This window comes from Saccostrea cucullata, unplaced genomic scaffold (genome assembly GCF_032062105.1).
Source record: "Saccostrea cucullata isolate Sc308-1 unplaced genomic scaffold, CSIRO_AGI_Scuc_v1 ctg532, whole genome shotgun sequence".
Lineage (NCBI taxonomy): Eukaryota > Metazoa > Mollusca > Bivalvia > Ostreida > Ostreidae > Saccostrea > Saccostrea cuccullata.
In genome coordinates, this window is record NW_026936742.1 from 7,314 (window position 1) to 29,175 (window position 21,862).

Below are 21,862 nucleotides of genomic sequence, written 5' to 3' on the forward strand. Positions count from 1 at the left end.
AACTTTTCAATACTGGTCAAACTTAGTTCTGCTTTGTCTTTAAGACAAATGAAATTTCTCAGGTGATTGATATGGTCCACTGACGGGATTAAATTGTTACTAATTAATATTCATTATTAATATCAGTTGTTATCACTTGATTGAAGAGTTTTCTAAACAAATTTAAGTGAAAAAGGATGACTATACCAATGAAAAATCTAGAAGAACACGAGATGAGGAAGTAGCTATAGATAATGAATGAAATATTTTATTGCCTCAAATAATGTAATTTCTCAAAACATTTTATTGAAAACAAAATTCAAAATTGCAAAAACCTACACTGAGCTAGGCAGTTATTCCTTGTGGCCGTGATTTTTTTTTTTGTTTGTTTAACAGTCGTCATCTAGTGTCAATTCGATCGGTGCATGACCATTAGTTTCGCATCGGTGGTCGTTGGTTTTGCATTGATTTGTTGATTTTGCAAACGAGTCGGTTGATGTTGTTTTAGGTGGTCTGTTTTGTATTTCATTGTGTTTTTAAAATTAGTTTTGCATTAACGTCTTTTTTAATCTTTCCGCCGCCCATACAGTTTAACATTATGATTCCCGAACTTGCTTCTCACTTTTGTATTTCGCGCGCAAATCTAACCAAACCGGAAGTTTGTATCACATGTTAATAAAGGGAAAGCAAAATGTCGGAGGCAGACGTGGAGAACGGAGACCATGTGGGTCTGCTGGCTCAGAAGCCCAACCCGGGTCTCAAGTTCGACAAAAAGCTCTCAGAAACCGAGAGGTCTACCCGGGTAAGTGTTGCCCACCCCCTGTTCACAGCGTGGCGCTGAAATCTCTCGTAAATACCAACAGACAATGGCCATACCTTTCACACATAGCCGATTTCGTGTTTGTTTATGTTTGTGTAAAAAGGAAAGGCTATGCTGTTTTCTTCTTGTAAATATATGTGATATCATATAAGAGGTTTATAGTGTCACCGATTCTCTGCATGTTAAGAGAGTAAAATTTATCTACTGGTTTTGGTTTAGGTTCTTTTTTGGACAATCTTCTTTGATTTTCTATCAGCATTGAAACAGATGATAGTGACATTACCTTGACATTGTAAAACATCAATTGGCGGATCACATGTTGTCATTAACAATGATTTCAACTGTTTTATGTTTAAACATTTCTATTCATTGACAAATCAGATGAACAAGAACTTCCAACTATTTTCCCTGCTTAAGTTCAGATTTACTATCAGTGTGAAGTATTGAAAATGATTTCAAGATATTTATTTAATTAACACTGGATTCAAGACAAGGTGCATATCTTATGGAAAAGAAAGTGGGTTTTTTTTGCATTTGATACAAATCATACAATAGACAAAAATTATATTTTATTATCAATATTGTGATCAGTTATTTTTTCAGACATATACATAACATTGAACATCTAACAATTGTAAAGAAACATTTTGTATTTCTGAATTCACAGGATATATTTACAAAACCGAGAAAAGTAAGTTTATGATACTTTGCACATAAATTATATATTCATAGAAATCTTGGACATTTTATGCAGTTAAAGTAATCCAAATATGAAGAAAAATATAATAAAATTGTGAAAACCCAAGGAAAAGGGCCAACATAAGTCATATCATTGATAAATTAAAAGATTTGTTAATGAAATGGTAAAGGGGGTATGTGGGTTGCAGTGATATGATGACATGTCTAAAAGTATCTCATATCACGAGGAAATAAAGAGTGAATGAATGGAGCCCAGTTTTTTTCTTATGAGAAATTTAAATAACAAAAATTTCTAGTAAAGAAGAGCCACAATGATAATTTGTTTTAATGTTGTGCACAGAATGTTTTTGACATACAATTAAAATAAACAGAACACATAGTTGCTTTTAAGTTGTTTCCCCATATTTATTTTGATCTTTTTAATCATTGCTAACAGCATCAAGAACAATAGTCTTTCAATTTCAATTTGATCAAAATGACATAACAAATCATTCTGCTGTAAATCAAAGTAATGGTATTTCATGCATTAGGCTAAAAAAAAAGGATTTAAAATTTTGCTCATTGTACACATTTTTGACAAAGAATCCTCAAATACCATTTATTTCCCTATTAACATTTAGTCATTACATTTTAATAAAGTTCCATATCACTTTTTGAGAGCTAGTTTTTGGTGGAGGAGGGGTGGGGGTGGAGGGATGGGTTGGGGAGTCAGCAAGAAAAGGTGATCTTCACAAGTGATCAAAGCCTGACGTGTTAAAATTTATTTAAAGAGAAAAAGAAAACTAAGACTTTATTTTCAAAGCATATATTGCATATATTTTCATATATATATTCCATATATTTTTCTTTCTATGCCTTAACCATATCATTATTTTATTTGCTTTTTATGCTGACTTACGTTATTTTTTGTTATTATACCTCTACTGATTTTTTACTATATAAAAGTAAATCGATATATTTTGCTGATTTCCTGAAAATCACCTTGAATAAACCAATTCCCTGCAAAACAGACTGATTCCCTGCAAAAAAAGTACGTTTTTTTGATGAACTGATACACACCTATTCGGAACACTTAGCATTTTCTTTCAACTTACGACAAACTTAAAAATGTTCCGAGTAAACTCATGAATATTCATTAATGAATCGAAATGCATCGCGAGTCAACTGGTCCCGTATCAATCAAAAAGAATCAGTTTACGGGAAGCGAACGACAACAGAAATGGCGAGCTCAAGATTTGCGTAATGTTACTTTCGATTTTACTAAGTAAAAACTCGGACAATGAACTGATTTATTGATAAAATGGAATTTCTTTCATGACTGTATTCTGTTTTGTCGTATTTTTTATCTATCCCAGTTGGAATTAAACATTGTTACAGAATACAGTATTGAACATAACTTTTTGAAATGTGTTGTTTGTATCGGTATAATAAAACAGATAAAGTATATCGTTTCGGGAGTCAGCAAGATTCCAGTTCCCCTCGAGCAAGCCTATTTCCCTCAGCGCAAGCGCCTCGGGAAATAGACTTGCTCTTGGGGAACTGGAATCTTGCTGACTCCCTCAATGATATACTTTAACTGTATGCTAGAGCTTTCATTAAAATCTGCTACCTTAAAAAAAATGCATTTTGTTACATGATACACATATTTAGTAAATATAAACAAGAGTTTTCTAGCCTGTTGGCTTTACTTTAAGCTTTAAAATGAGTTTCAAAGTAGTATAAACTTTGACAAACCAAAAAGCATTCTCCCTTTGTTCTCATACTAGGGTTACCTCTCTTTGCTTGCATCCCTGATCTGCAATGCTTGTACAGTGTAGTCAGTGCTGTATTACACTGAGTATAGAGAATGAGCTTCTGGCTTCAACTGATGTTATATATTTTGACATTACAAAGTAAAATCATGAATATTTTACATTTATTCGATAATAGAATTGATTATAATTGAATTACTAAAGTTTAAGAAAAAGCTTTATAATGTGCTAGTCTACTGAGAGAAAGAGAGAGAGAGAGAGAGCTATCAGTACACACAAGCCACTCTGGTCATTTCACCGTCAGTACTTGGACGATTAGTTGACATGTGGACACAACTTGGTCAGAATGACACATATTTTACAGAACTGTCAAATTGATGTTGGGGATCATGTCTTTACTCACTGGACAGTGAGAAAGGTCGTAAATTTCACATGTCACCTGGTCCTATAAATGACCTGGCACAATAGTCACCTGATGTTTTGGCTCCGGCTCCGTTTTACGTCCGCATTATCCTTAACTTGGTAATTTCTCTTTTGCTTGTCCTGTAAGGATGAATAAAGAAGTTATCAAGTGATGAATTTTTCTCCCTGTTAGTTGTGTATATAAAGTACCAGGTATTATCATTTCTGGGTCATAAAATATAGAAAGTCTCTGTAAATTATAAATGTACTTCAAAATTACATAACATTTACAATGGAACAGATAATTTGACACACGGTAATCAAGATATTAATTTCACCTAAAAAGCATTTTCTTCCAACATGGGAAAACTTGTGAGAAAATCACATGTTAACCAGTATGTAAAGAAGTAGAGAATAATACAAGATACCCTTTTCCAGATATGCTGTTTTAGCCTGAGACACCAATATAAGCCAGAGGGCCAAAGTTCCGAGGGCTAAACATTGGTCAAGGGCTGAAACAGGATGTGATATGGAAGAGGGGATGTGCTTTTATGTTTATCAAAACCTTTTGCTTACTAGTAACATACTTATTAATAAGATCATTTTTATGGACATCTTCTATGTACTTACTTAGCCATACTTACCTATTGAGTGACTTGGATGTTCAACAAATTATTATTGACAGAGCCTGATTATGACGTGTTGTCAGATGCATTAAGCAGACTGGTCTTATAGCCACTTTGTTTTGTAGATCTCGTCATCTGTGAATGTTGTAATACATGTACATGTCAATTATACTTTCATTCAAGAATGGTTAGAAGGGGGAGGGTGTCCTTCACTAAGAAGAAGCAGTAGCAGCACCTGTATTTGAAAATGTTTGGACTACTCAAAATACCCTTTTTCAGAGTCGTATAAACAATATTTAATTAGAATTAACCATGTTATCTTTGCTTACTGCAGTCTTGGACATGAGAGAAAAGGGAAGTAAAATGTATTGAAATTTAGAATGAAGAAATGTGAAGATTAAGAAACAGAGTCCTTATTACCTGTGTTGGAATATGCAAGGGATTAGAAATCCTGCACTTTTAAACAACAACAAATTGTCAACAAAAATTAATTGTCCAAATTATTGTGTCCCATTAAGACCATGCAGTAAGTCCCCTGAAGGCGAATTTTATCTTTGGAACCCTACTTTGAGGTTCGTTGCCTATACAACATTTATCAGCGCAGGAGAATTTTTTTTTTCTTTTGTATGCAGTACATTTATCAGAGGAGGGTTTGGAGTTGAATGTGTGTGTGTGTTTGTGACATGCTGGCAGTATTATAAGGCTTCGTTTGACAGTGTGTAGAAATATTAATTATCAGTAGAAAGAAAACCGCCTGTGTCACTTACATCTGACAGCCATACTGTAAGGGCCCTTGACAGACTCAGCAGAAAATCGTCCATCAGGGGGACTAGGATTCTGTTTTTTCGGTGTTTCCTCTCTACCTGAGATTTGACCTTAGCTTGATGACGACTCATCTCCCCTTGCTGAGTCGAGCCCGCCGGCCCTCGGCTGCTATAGAAGAAAAGGATGTCTCGGTCAGTTTATTTACTAGATAATAATTAACGAGTTTTACCTACAGTTGTACAAAAGAAGATTAACTGGTCATTGTCTAGTGCTCAGCTAGATAAAAGATACTAAGTTTTTTTTACCTACAATTGTACAAAGGAAGATTTTGAATTGGTCAATGTTTTAAATTAGTACTTGGCTAGATAATAGTTACATGTAATGAGTTTTACTTACAAAGGGATGGAGATATTTAATTGGTCAATGTTTAGTATCCTGGCTAGATATATAGTAACTGAGTTTTATGTACCAATGCAGTTTTTTAAAAGAATATTTACAGAAAATAAAAGCGCATAAAGATGCAAGCCATGTAAAACTTGATTATTTAATTTTTTATGGACATATATCCAAGCAAATTCTAGATTATCATTTTTAGGAAGAATTTGGTTACCGGTACATTGATCATGTTGATAGGAAACAGACGATGGGCAAAGGAAATGTAATACCAGAGTAAACTGTGTTGCATTAATGCATGTAATGTTTTGGGTCAGGGTAAGGGTTAGGATTGAAATTGAATTGAAATTATGTAACATTAATTACATAGGTACCAAGCTTTCTTAATTGTGTCAGTCCTAGTGTACTGTGCATATACTGCAGGCTAAAATTTACAAGCAATAAGCAAATTCAAAGAATTGTGGTCCCCCCGCTTTTGGTGTCTCAGCCAATGAGATATCATTATAATTATGGCAAAGTGTGTCAAATGTATATGCCCTATCATATGTCATGCAGATGTAATCATCAAAGTTAAAACTTTTTGAAAATTATGTTAAACATGAAGGTCAAGGGGTAAAAATATTTTAACATGCTCAAAACATCTTGTTACAGGCATTGAACATGTCAAATATGAAAGCCATATTTCTTCTCTTTTAGAAGTTACAAGGAAAGATAGCTTTTTAAAAAAATACGTCAAACTTCAAGTTCAAGGTCACAGCTTGAAAAAACATAAGTGTATTTAGAAAGGTGTTGTCACAGGTAATGGTCATGTGAAATATGAAAGTCCTATCTCTTCTCGTTCAAAATCTATAAGGTTAAAGTTTTTGTGACAGACAGACAGACTGACTGACTAATGGACAGACGAATGAGATTCATTGTCCCCTAGCCTCACTTTCACAAAAGCAGGGGACAACAAGCAAGGTTGGTGTTTATATGCAGAAAGTCAAGTTGAAGGATGGAGTTTCAAATACCCAGTAAATAGATATATACGCAAGGCCATTGGAAAGGGGGAGGGGGTTCCAGGGTGGAGGTATTAGGTCAACTACATCCGCTAAAAAAAATAAATGAATTCATCATTCCTCTGTCAAAATAATTACCTTTAGAAATATCTTTTGTAAGATTTAAAATAAACCCAACAAAACTGGACCCATTTATATAAAAAAATAATAATAAACTGGTTTAAGAAAGGGATACTTTCCCTCCCTGACCCCCCACCCCTTCCTCCCCTAGAAACTTAATAAAGACCGAGATCCTTATACATGTACTTGATCAGTGTCAGGAGTGCTGAGAAGGATATGTTTGGTGTCTGTCACTTTATTAAGGTGTCTAAGAATTTTTGCTGTGGCCATAAAATCAGCAAGTGAAGAAAGTTGAATGCTAGCTTGCATGTATATCTGTTAACAAACCTCTTTTTATTAATGGCAGATTTATGATTTTAAGTTCAAATATGCAAACCAATTTGATATTTTTAAACATCATAAATTCTTTCTCAGTATTATTACATATTGCTAGAATTTAGAATAGTTGTTTATGGAATTAATTTATATTTTATATTCTTTTTTGAATATCATTTACCATATATTACTTTTACAATTCTTTCTTTTAAAATTTTTTATATCCTATTTATTTGAACTCTTGATTGTGCATGTTTGCTCAGCTGCTTGCATGGTTGAAAATTGCATTGCAAAGTGCACTCTATGAATTAACAAATTACCTAATAATTATAGATGCAGATCTATGCATTTTTCTATGTAATCTTTTATGTACAAAAAATATAAAGTAAAAAAAAGTCCTATATTGATTATACAGCTTTTGGTATTTTGAATTGTAGGAAATAAAGTTCAACCTCAACCCAGGTCGGAATAAACTTCACACACGGTCAATATCACAGTCATCCACAGACAGCTACAGCTCACGTAAGTCTACACCCCCCTCCTCTCCCCTCTATAGGCCCATCAAATAAACTTCACACACGGTCAATATCACAGTTTTCCAGGGACAGCTACAGCTCACGTAAGTTTACAACCCCCTCCCCCAGTCGGTCCTTCAATTAAACTCTATACCACACTAGTCCATTGACAACTACAGCTTATGTAATCCTCCCCCCAACATATAGGGGGGAGGGGTGAAGGGCAGCTAGTGTTCTTTTAAGTAAGTGGTAAACTGTTGTATCTACAGAATATTTTTAAAAACTGATTCTTTGACAAACTTATAGGTGATTGGGATATTGTATAAATTGTGGGTACCTTGTATATACCAGTGAAACCCATGAAGAAATTTCAAGAATAACGAATCTATGAAAAAAGTCTTAATGTAACTATATATATAAACTCTGAAAGGAACATTTAAAATATTCCATGGCAATTCAGTTTATGAGTTCAGTTCCTCTATTTATGAAATCAGCTGTGAGTGTTGGGTGAATACTGTTTAAATGTAGTGTTCTCACTGAGTCCAATGAATCAAAGCAGTATAGAATTGATTCCTTTTGTCAAAGCACAGAATTTTTAAAAAAATAAGGAATGGATAAGGAGACCATTCAGAGCGTAATGGGTACTGTACAGTAATAAGGGGAGATAACAAATGGAGCAGAGTGTGCCATCTAATTTTTACTGAATTTAGAAAGGCATGAATAATTTGATGGTTTTAAATGTCACATATGCCTTGAAGTGGCAAAATGTTTTAATGACTTCTAGATCAACTGTATGGCCTCAGTACTGTATAGCTTGGAGAAAGTTACAAGGTTAAAATAACAATACTGAATGATTAATTGAGTAGGAAAACAAAAATTTACAAACTTTTTCATTTTTGGAGTTAGTAGCAGAAAATTATTGACAAAAAGGTGTATCTTATGGAAGAGTGTTAAAAAAAGTTACTTACTGTAAATACAGATTCTTCTCAAAGCTTTTCCATTTTCTGTTGGTAGACATTTATGATTGTTTTCTGGACCTCTTAATCTCTACCTGTGAATGACAAATTTTCAAAAAAAAATTTAAAAATGATAAAATCCGTAATTGAAAGTAAAAGCTAGTAAGAAACTTTCTTTTACAACTCCTAGTGCAGAGGTTTGTCAATTTTTACGGCTGTCATATAGTAACAGGTGAACCCAGTGCTCTGCTGACGTCAACATTTCCTTCTAATTAATATGAATTTTTAATTTATCACCCCCTGGGATCCTGTCATAGAGGACACAGAGGAGACGTACAAGGAGCCGGCCTGTGTTTCTGCTGGGACAACTTGTTCTGAGGGTTTTTTTTCTGGGGGACAGATTGTGTACGCTGGTTATTAAAGGGCCGGAGGACCTCATCCAGCAGTGAATTCAAGTGTTAGAAATTGAAAAGTTATTTTTAGGGATATTTACGGTATCTTGTGTCTTGTCACCTTTGATGACAATTTCAAGGTGTCTTTCAATTTTCTTCTCTTTGCTGTGAGGTAGGTTTTGTGATTTAGAACACTGAAGCCTATCTAGAAGCTAGCTGGATTCCAACAATTTTTCTCTCTCCCAAATTTAAGAAAACTTTTTTTTTTCCATTTAATAAACTTTTTGGACAGACGAAAAAAGCTGAGAAATTCCTCTGTACATCTTCAGCCATTGCTGAAATAGTTTTTGAGTGGACCTCCACGAATTCTGAGTTAGCCCTCCCTGCACCCCACCAGCACCATTCTCAGTGTCACGTCTTTGGCTTCTCACTGTCTGAGAGTGGTCACTGACCTCTTTGAATTTGAGGCCCAGATTGAAATGCGCCCTATGACTGATTTGGAACCTGTTACTGAAGTCCGCGACATGGAAGAAAGTTCTGTTGACGCTGCAAACAATTTGAAGGATCAGGCAGAGCAGGATGAAAAACATGCTTTGGAAAATCGTAGCGAAAAACGACCACGTGCTCAAACATTTTGTAAGTTATGACTATGTCTTTTAAAACTTTAAGGGATATTTCAAAATGATAATGATTTTTGGTGAATGAATTTTAACTTAAATGTTTGATTGCTTGGACTTCTTCATTATACAATGTCTGAAGTCATTACATTTTTCCAAGTGAAATTCCCAAAAAGATTGGAGGGTCATGAAGTTCCACACAAAATTAGACAAGGTGTTCTAAATATATCTTGTCATATTTGATTAATGGAATAACTTAAAATCAGGTCTGCTAATGCCAATTCTTTACTTTTTTGGAACCTTTTTGCAACAATGGTCAAAGGTATGATCTGGGTAAGGGGAAGAGAAAATGCTTATTTTAAGGGGATAACAGTCTCTGTCAAATGTTAATGAAGAGTATTACTGAATATATTTGAATTTGCAGATGAACTTTTTGGCTTGAAGAATGACTTTATCTAAGAAAAATACCCTTGGGCAGGAAGATATAGGTGTCGACAATTGTCATGATATGTTCAGTCAGGCGTAAAACATGCTTACATTTCCGTTAACATTGACCTCTATTTAAAGCAAGGTGAACTGAAATAAGCTTTAACTGTTAAATTATAACATTGTTCTAATTCTTGACATTAATTTTATCAATGTGTCATACTTGAAATAACTGTGATGTCTCAATTTTCTCCCTTTACTTTTCGATTGAGGTGTGGAGGAGTTGTCTTTCCTGACTGATTTTTGGTATGATCATAGTTATCTTTCTTGGGATACTCACAAGGCTAAAGCATCTGTGTGTTCACTTTAGTCTTTAAAATTAGGAGTGATTGGAGATTCTTTGTGCACATTTCTGCAAAAGTAAATTATGTCTACCATTATAAGAGATTTTATAATGAAAGAGAAGAAGAATTAAGAAACAAAAATTGAAGGACTATGGACATAAAGCTAGCATTTACAATTCAATAATTCTCCAAATATTTCCTGAATGGGAAAGAGACCCAACTAATGCATGAAGACTGAAGAATTTCATTTCCTTGCCATTATAGGGGACACCAAATAATAATTATAAGCATGCTTTTAAAAGCTGAATAAGCATATTCTAGTTCAATTTGAGAAAACAATGTTAAAACTTGATAAGTGTTTATTATAAAGATGAAAAAATAAAAGTGTTGGTGTGTAGAATGGGGAGAGCGGATTGCAGTTGTCTGCATTTCATGATTTATATCTTACAATTTTGATTCATATATCTGATATCAAATTTGATCAAAAACTGACAGTTAAGGCTGAAATAAGCTTGACAGTAACAATTTTATATAGGATTTTATTCTATACTTAATGTTCCACTCGGAAAGTGTTAAGTACTCTTGTAACATTTACTTGAGTTAAGACAGCATTTGATCTTTGTTTTGAAATGTGTAAGTTTTAGTCGATACATGTACTGGAGCCAAATCTGTCTGAGATAATTGAATGAGCCTAAATATTGACTAAATATCTGAATTAAGCCTGGCATTGCTCTAAGAGTCTTTCACACATCCCGGCCTTCCAAATGACCGCTCATTATGTAGCGCAAGGAGATTCAGCGCTGTTCATTATCCGAGAGGCTGGGTCCTCCCGTCTTCAATAAATCTATAGTAAATATACCTGATTTATACATCATCACCAACAGCGCGGAGTTATTTACTGAATTATACGTCAATACTAAGAATCATTCCTTACTTCTGAAGCGGCCTCTAATTTACTACATTAAAACGGCAGGATGAAAAGAAATCAAATGCTAACATGAAAATGATGTGATGTTCATTTGGAGAGAAGTGAAAAGCAGAAGAGATGTAAACGATGTTCATTAAAAACAGTTTGTATTTCATGCAGCTGCTGATCATTTATTGGACAGAATACGAAATTTTCAGAAAAACATTGATTTACACTCACAATTTATATATGATGAAAATTTTAAATCATCTTAAAAGCTTCAATGAAATTTTTCTTAATTTAATTTCTTATAATTTTTACTTTTAAAAAAATTTATTTTACACACAACTTTGTAAATTAAATTCACGACAATTTTTTTTTTCATTTTTGTAAACAGTAAAAATGCATATATAAAAGAATTCTTACCTTAAATGTTAATGTCTATGCATGGCCTCTGTATTCCAGAGATAGTTGTGTCAAATCTGCATAGTTCTATGATTAACAGGATGTGATGTTGATTGTGTAACATAGCAATGATGCCAACTCTCCCAGCTGAAAATATAAATTTATATAAATATATAATATGATAAATTCACCAGGAAGTCAGTTTTAGATTGATTGTTTAAAAAATCTCCAGAATACATTTCCCTGTACGATAACAAATTTGTTGGATTTCAGTCAGTGTTACTTTAGATCATCAGATAGTTTAAACTGTCAGTGAGTATAAGCACACAAGATTTAAAAAAAAATTCCCTGCATAACATCAAAGCTGACTGCAACAAGTTAATCCATGTTGTACTGTTCTGATCTATTAATCCCCTTACTAATCATAATCTACATAGTACTGCGGTCCTTTACCTCTTACTATTGATGAGGCCTTTTCCTCCCTCCTCCGTGGAGCTCTTCTTCCTGTGTTCTGTATATAATCCCCTCCGCTATCATTCTTTCTATTGTCAAGACGGCTACACATCACTCACCTGACTTCAGATCCTCCCGATTAATTCCTGATAGACCTGGTAATTATTTACCGTGACTGGATTATTCCATTATATTTTTGCCGGAGTTATTTAAAGTAATTGCCAATGATTGTGTGTATTGGAAATAAATAATAAAGTGTAACCCCTAATGTCCTTGGGGGTTTTCTTAACACAGCAGGCAAGCCAGGAGATGCTGTCAGGGAGGCAGAGTTTCCCTGCATTTTTGTGGTAGACTTGTATAGATGGATCTATAAATATCGGGACACTGTGAATGTACTTATGACACTCTAAAGTGAAATGTTTCTTGTTTACACGAGTTTTTGTGTAATGTGATGTAAACACCGAGAATTCCAGGGATTGCTGAATTAGATATAGATGTGTGTTGTGAATTATTTGTTATGTGCACCTCCTTTATCATGTAACAGACCTTCAACAGTTTGGAGAGGAGTATTTTTTTATACTAACTACTAACTACCCTAGTTCTCACAGTGGAGAGAGCAGTGTCTTATGAGTCAGCTTTGCTGCCTTTAAATGTCATTAATTGTGCTTCATTCTGCTTGGCATTTCTGAGCCTACATAAGGAAGGGATTTATTAAATTTCTTCCTTTGAAATGTTCTGTTAGCTTTCTCCAAAGGAAGTGCAGGCGTAGACTAATTTCAATATGTTTTGTGATTGATATACAGGCTTTGTCCTCAAGTTATGTCAATATTCAAAGGTCAAAGGGCAAAATGATATATGGGGGTTACACCTTGTAATCGGGACAGGATAGTTGAGAGCCTGAGAGGGTATCGGACCTCCGTCCTTCAGGTTGGGACTTGGATGTCAGATATCAAATGAGGAAGATTAAAGATAAAATTACCTTTGTGAGCTAGTGTGTTGAACACTGTTTACATAAGTGCAGAATCTACAAATACTGATAGTTACATTTATCATTAGTGGGCAAGTATACTAAACAATAGAGGCATTCGTAATTATAAATTTTCCTAAGAAGTGGAAGGTAATTCGGTACAATGTCTAAGAAAATAATTGGGAAGAATCTCTCTGAGGTCAGCCTAAATGACAATCTTCCTGAGAAACTGAAATCGATGGGGGTGGAGGACGCGTTCCGAGCGAGGTCCGCGAGGAAACGCCACAGCATCCAGCTGGACCGACGGATCAGCCTACAACTCCAGGAGCGGAGGTCCAGCAACGCCAGCTCCACCAGCGAGACGGCGGACTCTGTATGTAAGTCATATAGTCAGGGTCACGTCAGTAGGACTGCTCTCACTTCTATTACTGTCAGGTAAATGTACATAGGGTACTGTTGTAGTCAGTATATTTTATCTTTAATCAGAAGTCTACCTTGAAGGTATTATAATAAAGTACTATGTACTAAATGTATAGCATCCCATAGGCATCGTTTTTCTTGTTTGTGGGTAATTTCCTTCTTTTATATTGACGGATATTGCATAGATTATCTTGGATGATAATATTTCACATGGCTGCCAATGTTCAAATTCAAATTAATCTAAGGACTTGATTTTATACGCTGGTCCTTCCAGGCAGATTTGCTCAAGATTACAGTCTAGAAGTATTAAAAAACTCGATCAGTAGATTTGTCAATCAAATGATGTAATTTTAAGATAAAAGAAATAAGGGTTTTTTCCTTTATGTTGATTTAACATCTTTTGCTATTGTTTAAGAGACAGACCTGTCCTGCATGTATGAATGAATCCATAGCATAAAATTGTTTATAGAAGTATTACTTTTGAAAATTGCATTTTTATGACTTATCCAATCTAATGTTTGAAACCTGATGCCAAATCATTATATGCAGATTTTATTTGAAATATGTTAAAAACTAATTGTTTTAGAGTTTGCATATTAAGTGATGTGTTCCTAGACCCTCACCCCTCCCCCCCCCCCCCCCATCTCAAATCCTACCACACCCACAAAGAGACTTAGCAGAAATGATACAAAACTGCATGACTACGTAGTAATGTACATCACAAGAAGATTATAATTATTATTATATACACAGAAGAATCTGTATTCATGATCTGACTATGATAATTCTAAATAATGGTGAAAATTAATACAAATATCTGATATATAGCTACACAATTCCTCATGCAGTAACATGCAGAACCCAGTATGTGGAGATCTTTGTTCTAACGAATCAAAGGAAGAAGATGTGTCATCACTCTGAACCAATCCTGATAAGAGGGAAATGAAATTCGCCATTAAACTGTATCTTGACAACTTCATCAAAAAAATCTCCATGTAGGCAGCATCATTTCTAAGGTTTCAAAAAGCAATGGAAATTAAAATCAGCGATCTCCATACTGTATTAGAATCACAAAATAAAATTGATTGCAGAAGACTTCACATATCCTTTCTCTGTGGGAACAAGGAAGAGATTGAATTTCAATTGAATCTTTGAAGATTTTGACTCAAAACTAGATCTCCCAATATCATATGCTCTGTAAAACTTGTCTGAAACCAGTCCTGGCAATGGATGTGTCAAATTTTACTGATAGCATCCAAAATTGGAGAATGCATAAAATTGGAGAATGCATTTCAGTAGTATTCTTCTTAATATGTATTTCTTAAAAATTAACCAGAGAGAGAACTTTTATAATATTTAGTGGAAGTCGGCAAAATTCAAATTGAATGTAGGAGATTTGTGGAAAGAGAATGGGGGGGGGGGTATGTTAAGTAAAAAATCAAAGCTATATGAGGATAGTAAGTATTGGTAATGAAGGATCTCCAGAGCCACCAGCTGGCAATTGAAGCAGAGAAATGTTATGGCTATTGCTAAAAATAAGTGAAAACATTAATATTACAAACTAGAATTGAAAATCTTTTCTATCTAATAGTTTTCCTCTGTTTTGAAATGCGTGTATTATGTAAACCATCAAACTGGGGGTATGTAAATATTGTAAACGTCATCATGTTTGCTTTATCAGCTGATTTATAAATGATTTTTTTCAGTCACTTGTTTGAAAGATACAGTAAAAAAGTTCTATGGAATCAGGGGCGAATATTTATTTCAAAATGTATGAATTAAAGTTAGGAACTTTATGTGAGCAGATAAAGCCACTATTTTTTTAAATTGCTTTGAAGGCAGGCATTTAAACTTTAGAATTGAATACAGCCTAAAGTCTGCATGAGATGAGCCAATAGTCATAATTCAGTGCTTACCTTAAATCAAAGGTAGAAACCTGACATTGCGAATCCTTGACAAAAATTTACAGCCTTTTTTACAGTCTGAAGAGATAGTCGTGGTGTTGGGGGCCCAGAATAGATAATTTATTTTTATACTCCTGTGTAGGTTTTATGATAAGGCCGCTGTCACAGGGTATTTTAGACACGTACATGTATGTTTGATTTGTGATTACCAGATAGGGGAAAAAGAGCTTATGAGTATGATACCCACTGCATGGAAAGGACCTATACTATGATGGAAGTGTTTGTCCATCTGTAGGTCTATCTGTTATACTTAGGGTGCCCATCTCTTATCCACAAATCAACCTGTAATTCTGCATAAAATTTAATTACACAGAATCTTTCATACAGAGTGCCAGTGAGCACTTTCTATTTATTGTTCTAGCCAGATTCTATCATGTTTTGTTCAATATCGGTACCTATCTTTTATGTCCCCAAATACATGTAATTTTATGATGCTCGCAGTATCTTTTATAAATTTGTACACCATTGTGGACCATTTTACATTTTGATTGGACAGATATTTGGGCTTTTACTGAACAAAAAATGGAAACTGCCATTCATTCTATAATGTTGGTGTGTACCACTGTCTTATTTGCAAGCCTCCTTAACTGCTGAATCAACAGTTCTCGAATTAAAGCCATTCTATTCATAATGCCTTCCACCATCTTCTTTACTTTACAAGCATTTATTTCAAAGTATTAACAACCACAGATGCATGTTATTAGTGAAGTACTAAGCTAATTGGTTGCCATCTATCACTATCGTAAAGCCAGGCAAGGAAATTAAAGAATAAGCAATAAATGAGTAATTTACTTCATTTATTTTTTTTGAGGAAAAAAAGTTAAGTCATGTTTTTTGCCATGAAATCAGTTTGTTGCTTGCGAAGTTTGCCAATGATGTTTATGGATCGATCAGTCTATGGAAAGTTTGTTTTAGAAATTGTGATACAAAATTATAGCAAAAGTTTTAGCAACGACAAACGTCATAGACAATTTTTGTTCTTCTATAGGAATACCCCTCCCTCTCCAGTTTGATTTATCTCTGACCTAGGTTAAAGGTAGATTACACATTTCTACATGATTCAGTTACGGATTCAATGGGCATTGAAGAAAACAATGCATCCTCAAAAAAGTCTATTTTTTATTATAATAAATAATTACAGTTTATTAAGATGGTTAGAATTAAAGAAGATGAATTCTGTATGGGTGCACTGATTAAGGGAAATCTTTTACTATATTACTGTACAGTAAAACCTGTTTGGTATGAACACAGATATTGCGATTTCATGGATATAGCAATGTTAACATGGATCCCCAGCTATATAAATTTAAAGAATTCCTTATAATGTACGGATATGTATAATGAATTAAGGATATGGCGAAGTAATTTTATAGGTTCCAGTGACTTTGTTATAACGAAGTTTTACTGTATACATTATGATATACTGTACAAAGTCAAATTGTCAATGACAAGATGAAAGACAAAAAAGATTAAATTTGTGAAGTATGTACTCTATATCCTTACTTATGTATTGGGGTAACTTTAGAATGCAGGATATTTATTATAATTGGGATCATGTTTGTTTGCCCTTTATAGATTTTTATACTTTATACAGGTTGTTTGTGACTGTATCTGTGAATCAATAGTAACAATAAAATCCAAATCATATGCTTGATAGCCAGGTATAAAACAGATAAGCAAAAGTATAAAGTATCATCCCAGTCTATATGTTACTGAAACAGTTCACTGTGGTATCAATTCACCATGGTATTTTTTCTAGATTTGATACATGGTGCAAAATCTCCACATTTGGTTTATGATTTATTTATAACTTCAGTATTTATTAATCACAGAGTCATATTATAGAATATGACACCAGAAAATATTTATATTTTTTATTATTTGCTTATTAAAGAGTAGTATAGAAAGCTCAGACATTCAAAACACATTACATGGGTGGGAAGGACAAAAATTTAAGGTTTGAAATTTATTTTGGTAACGCAAACATTGAATGCCATTTAATTGCAATGTCAAAAGTGAAAATCAGAATTGGAAAAAAAAAATGCATAATTGAAAAATAGCGTCTTCTCCTTCAGTTTAGTTGCACAAGTGTGATGGATTTAATGATTTAAAAATGAATGATTACAAGTATTAAAAGGAAAAATTAAAATTTGATCAATCAACCATAAATCAATCTACATAACCAATGAAACGTGTATTTTGGGTGTTCAGCATATAATAACATGGGTGGCTGTGCAGACATAATGCACTTCTAATACACATTAAATTTAGCAGCATAGGTATCTTATGACGAATTTTTAATATAATTTACAATTTAATGCTTAAAAACAATTCATGTGACCACCTAAATATAATCTCAGCGAGATGGGTCAAGACTAAAATTTTGGTCTGACGTCTACTACCCAGATGGGTAGTAGTCGTCAGACCAAAATTTTAGTCTCGACCCATCTCGCTGAGATTAACCTAAATACAGTATAACTTTTATGGATGTTTAATACAGATCTTTGTTTTCAAAATTTGGAGTTTTTGTAAAAGGATTTTAGGAATGAATCTGCCATAAATAATTATTTTTTGTCTGCAGCTCTAAAATGCAAGTTGAATTGGTCACAAATCAGTTTTTTAAATACAGTATTGCACTAAAGATGATAAAGTCCTAAAATTGATTTGAAGGAAGTGCCAACAAATCAAACAGAGATAAAAGAGTTCTATTTGTAGGGGGGACAACTCTTACAGAGACCTACTGACATAGAACTTGAATTTCTTGACATTTTTATGACAAAACTTATAGTGGCTTCTTCATAAATACACAGCTAACAGACCAGTGTCTGGTTTAGACCAACAGTGACCTACATAATCCGCTCTGACAGGTATTTATATACCCGGCTTCCTGAACAGAGCCTTACCTATGTGGAATTATCTCGTTTGTCTTTGATTCATTATCAGCGATCATATTCCTGTGTCCGAAGACTTGGTGACCAATCTATTTCTACCTGTTATCTCTAAGGGTAGAATTTGATGTAAAATGCCAGATGAGGAATTATCTATCCAGCAGTAATTAGGATCTGTTTGTAATCAGTTGTCATTGATTCTCAGTCACCAATTCCATGAATTCTGTGATTCACACCTGCTCAGCAATGTGACATTACCATGTTTCTCGTTATTTACCTGTCATCTGTATTGTCCAGATCTTGTGTTTAGATATAAACAAGGTGATAAATGTTCTGCTTGTTTTGATCGTGAAAAAACCAGAAGGGATTTTTTTTGTGTATGTATGGATGTCATGGATTATTTGGACATTCCCGTTGAGAAAACTCGGTGCGTGCGATTCGTGGAGTTTGATACGGAACATCCTCTGAAATCGTTTAGTCTTCACAAAGCGGGAGGAAGCAATGGTAATCTTTGGATTTAGGAGAAATTGGGTCAAGTTGATCTACTGTTTATCGGGTTTTTAATTATGGTCAGCAGTGAATTACACTGGACAACAATAAAATTCTTATTGCATGATTACTAGTATTTGAAGATAGTCCTTACGAAAGGTTTACATAGTATAGCTCAGAAGCATTTAATAAATGATCTATGTGTATTTATTGTAACTGGCAGCTAAAGAAGGGTTTTTTCTATTAGAGTTGTTTCTCTTGAATGTATACATTTGAATATATTGAAAATAATGCATTATCGAGTAAGCATGCAGTTGTATCAATTTTAGAGGTTTTAAATCTTTTACCACCTCTAAAAGCATTTTTCCAGTTTGATAATTTATTTTCTGTCGGTAAAGATTTTCTTAAGGCATTTTTGATATTTAACTAATTTAGACCAATGAGAAATGAGGAAAATTACTGTATACAGGGAAATTTTCGACCCCTGTTTTATTTCCGCCCCTTTTGTCCTAGCTTTGTTTTTGCAAATTTATTGAGGGACAAATTAAAAGTATACAGTACAACTTTTTAAACAAAACTGTAACTGGGCGAATTTAAAACGGGGCAAATTGGTGTGAAAGGGTGAAAACAAAGCGGGGCAAAAATAACCCTGTATACAGTATATATTTGTTAACACCAACAGGTAAATATTGTGATGTTTAAGTTTAATATGAATATAACTTAATTCATTGGATATTTTTTTTCCTGTCTTTTTAGCTTCGTACACGGGGAGTTCTTCTGACGAGGATGAAATTAACCCCAGAGATAAGAATCAGGTAAGTTAGCCAACATTATACCAAAATCTACCACACTGTACAAGTCAACATAATATATCCCCCCCCCCCTCCAAAGAGAAGGAAGAAAGTTTTTGTGAAGGATACAGTATACCGGTACACACCAATAGGCAGTTTAACTTTCATTTGGTACCTCTAATGCATATATATCTCAAAAACTATGGTTATGTTAAAGTAATTTTGAAGTCCCACCTAAAGTATTCTAACCTTGATATCTGGAGTCAATAGATATCTGGGTTTGACTATGTACATAACAAGAATCTCATTTTTAAGCCAAAAGACCCCCGTATCAGCTTGTGTTTCAGGCTTTCTTATTCATTGTTTCATTCAAATTTACTAGACCGTTTGAGATTTTTCTATCACGAATTGAGAATCTTCGGTGTATTTAGGAAAAGGAAATGATCACCTTCACGTATATATGAATATAAATCTTTAGATTTCTCATCATTCAGCAACAAGACCTTTAGAGATTTGCTCACCTAAAAATTATGTCGGCGCGGCGTCGGTGTCGGCGTCGGTGTCGGTGTCGGTGTCGGCGTTAGAAATAAAATTATACCGTAGGTTAAGGTTAAGTTTTTTGGAGCAGTTTTCTTTTTAAGTACTTCTATGTCCTATATTGATTAGACATGCATGGAAGATGGTTTTAGTGTGTTTCATTGTACCAGTCAAAGTTTCAGATGCTGCAATTTCAGCAAAGGAATGACCAGGTTAATGTTTTTGGAGCAGGTTAACATTTTTGGTGGAGTTTTTGGTGTAGGTTTCATTTCCAAGTAACTATAACTATGTTGACCAAACTTGCATGGATGATATGTCTAAGGATGCATACTACCATTGCTTCGGATGCTGAATCTGACCTAAAGTGAACAGGTTAAAGTTTTTGGTGCAGGTTTCATTTCCAAGTAACTATAAGCCCTATGTTGACCAAACTAGCATGGATGATACATCTACGGATGCATACTACCGGGCTTGCTTCGGATGCTGAATCTGACCTACATTTTATGGTTGAGTGAACAGGTTAAAGTTTTTAGTGCAGGTTTCATTTCCAAGTTTATAAGCCCTATATACCAAACTTGCATGGATGATATATCTAAGGATGCATACTTCCGGGCTTGCTTCGGATGCTGAATCTGACCTACATTTTCCGGTTGAGTGAACAAGTTAAAGTATTTGGTGCAGGTTTCATTTCCAAGTAACTATAAGCTCTATGTTGACCAAACTAGCATGGATGATACATATAAGGATGTATGCTACCAGGCTTGCTTCGGATGCTGTATCTGACCTACATTTTCTAGTTGAGTTAATAGGTTAAAGTTTTTGGTGCATGATTCATTTCCAAGTAACTATGAGTTCTTTAATGACCAAACTTGCATGGATGATACATATAAGGATGCATATATATGCTTCGGATGCTGAATCTGACCTACTTTTGGGATGAGTGAAAATGTTAGTTTTTGATGGATATTTCATTTCCAATTAACTATGAGCCCTTTAATGAGCAAACATGCATGGATGATACATCTTAGGATGCACACTAATGGACTTGCTTCGGATGCTGAATTCGACATACATTTTCAGATAATAGACAAGGTAAAAGTTATGGGTGCAGGTCTATTACCAAAAAACTATAAGGCTTATATAACATTGTATAAACCAAACTTGCACAAATGTTGCATCAAGAGATGAAAACTCTCAAATTTGCTTCAGTTGCTGGATTTTAATTACATTTTCATGAAGAAGAAGTAGTTTAAATTTTTTATGTAGGTCTATTTCAAAATCAGATTAAAATTGCTTAAATATTTTCATTTTTGGAATGTACACTTCTTGTTGGTTAATTGTTTGACTTTGCCTTACTTAAAGACAACATTCGTTGAGGTGAGCTCTGTAATCTCTGATTACCTATGTTTCTGTTTAGAATCAAGAGCCAAAGTACAAGAAAAGAAAAAGTTATTTTCAATTTCGATAACTGATATTTATGAACAATGTTATGTTGACTTTTGTAGAAAAACACCAAAGGCAGCTCGGATTTCTGTGTAAAGAATATCGACAATGCCGCATTTGGAAGAAGAGAGATTGAAATTGCTGAGCAAGGTATTGTAGCAAAGTTTTCGAATCAATGCATGAAAATTCCATAGACTCTGTAGACCTTTCAGTGGAGACTGACGTTTTCAGTCCAAGCACATAGTGTTTGTTTTTCATGGAGATTTCCCAAGCAGCAGGAAAGTGTCCATTCTTTTCGTTCCCCTTTCATTGATTTTTTTTTAGATCACTGTATTACATTGCGGGATTGAAATTCATTCTGTGGGTCTGAGAAATTAGATTTTTTTGTCATTGAAGAAAAAAATTATTACTTGTGTGAGACAATTAGTTAGGTTGAGCAGGATATGAGTATTTTTTTCAAAAGATGTTTGCAGTGTAACT

General features: G+C 34.1%; 1 protein-coding gene and 1 long non-coding RNA gene across 8 annotated transcripts in view; one reads left to right on the plus strand and one right to left on the minus strand.

Moving 5' to 3' along the window:
* The first annotated feature begins 643 nt into the window (after positions 1-643).
* Positions 644-21,862, plus strand: part of LOC134246433 (adenosylhomocysteinase-like 1) — a 39,710-nt gene continuing 18,491 nt past the window's right edge. Inside the window, exons 1-5 of one of the 6 annotated variants that reach the window (XM_062728797.1) lie at positions 644-781; positions 1,467-1,490; positions 7,306-7,390; positions 19,368-19,426; positions 21,445-21,532. In XM_062728797.1, coding sequence (XP_062584781.1) covers positions 671-781; positions 1,467-1,490; positions 7,306-7,390; positions 19,368-19,426; positions 21,445-21,532 — 367 coding nt within the window. In that variant the 5' untranslated portion in view covers positions 644-670. Of the gene's footprint in view, positions 782-1,466; positions 1,491-5,122; positions 5,234-7,305; positions 7,391-7,467; positions 7,488-8,493; positions 9,368-12,210; positions 13,228-19,367; positions 19,427-21,444; positions 21,533-21,862 lie in introns of those variants that run through there. The other 5 variants (XM_062728799.1, XM_062728800.1, XM_062728802.1 and 2 more) reach the window with 5 other exon arrangements.
* LOC134246438 (uncharacterized) lies at positions 3,402-12,211 on the minus strand. 2 transcript variants are annotated; one of them, XR_009987633.1, is made up of 7 exons: positions 11,884-12,211; positions 11,452-11,577; positions 10,115-10,186; positions 8,352-8,434; positions 5,045-5,210; positions 4,296-4,412; positions 3,402-3,792 (listed from the first exon to the last, which is right to left on the minus strand). It is a non-coding gene; the product is annotated as an uncharacterized LOC134246438 (long non-coding RNA). The 2 variants fall into 2 exon arrangements; XR_009987634.1 differs by lacking the exon at positions 10,115-10,186.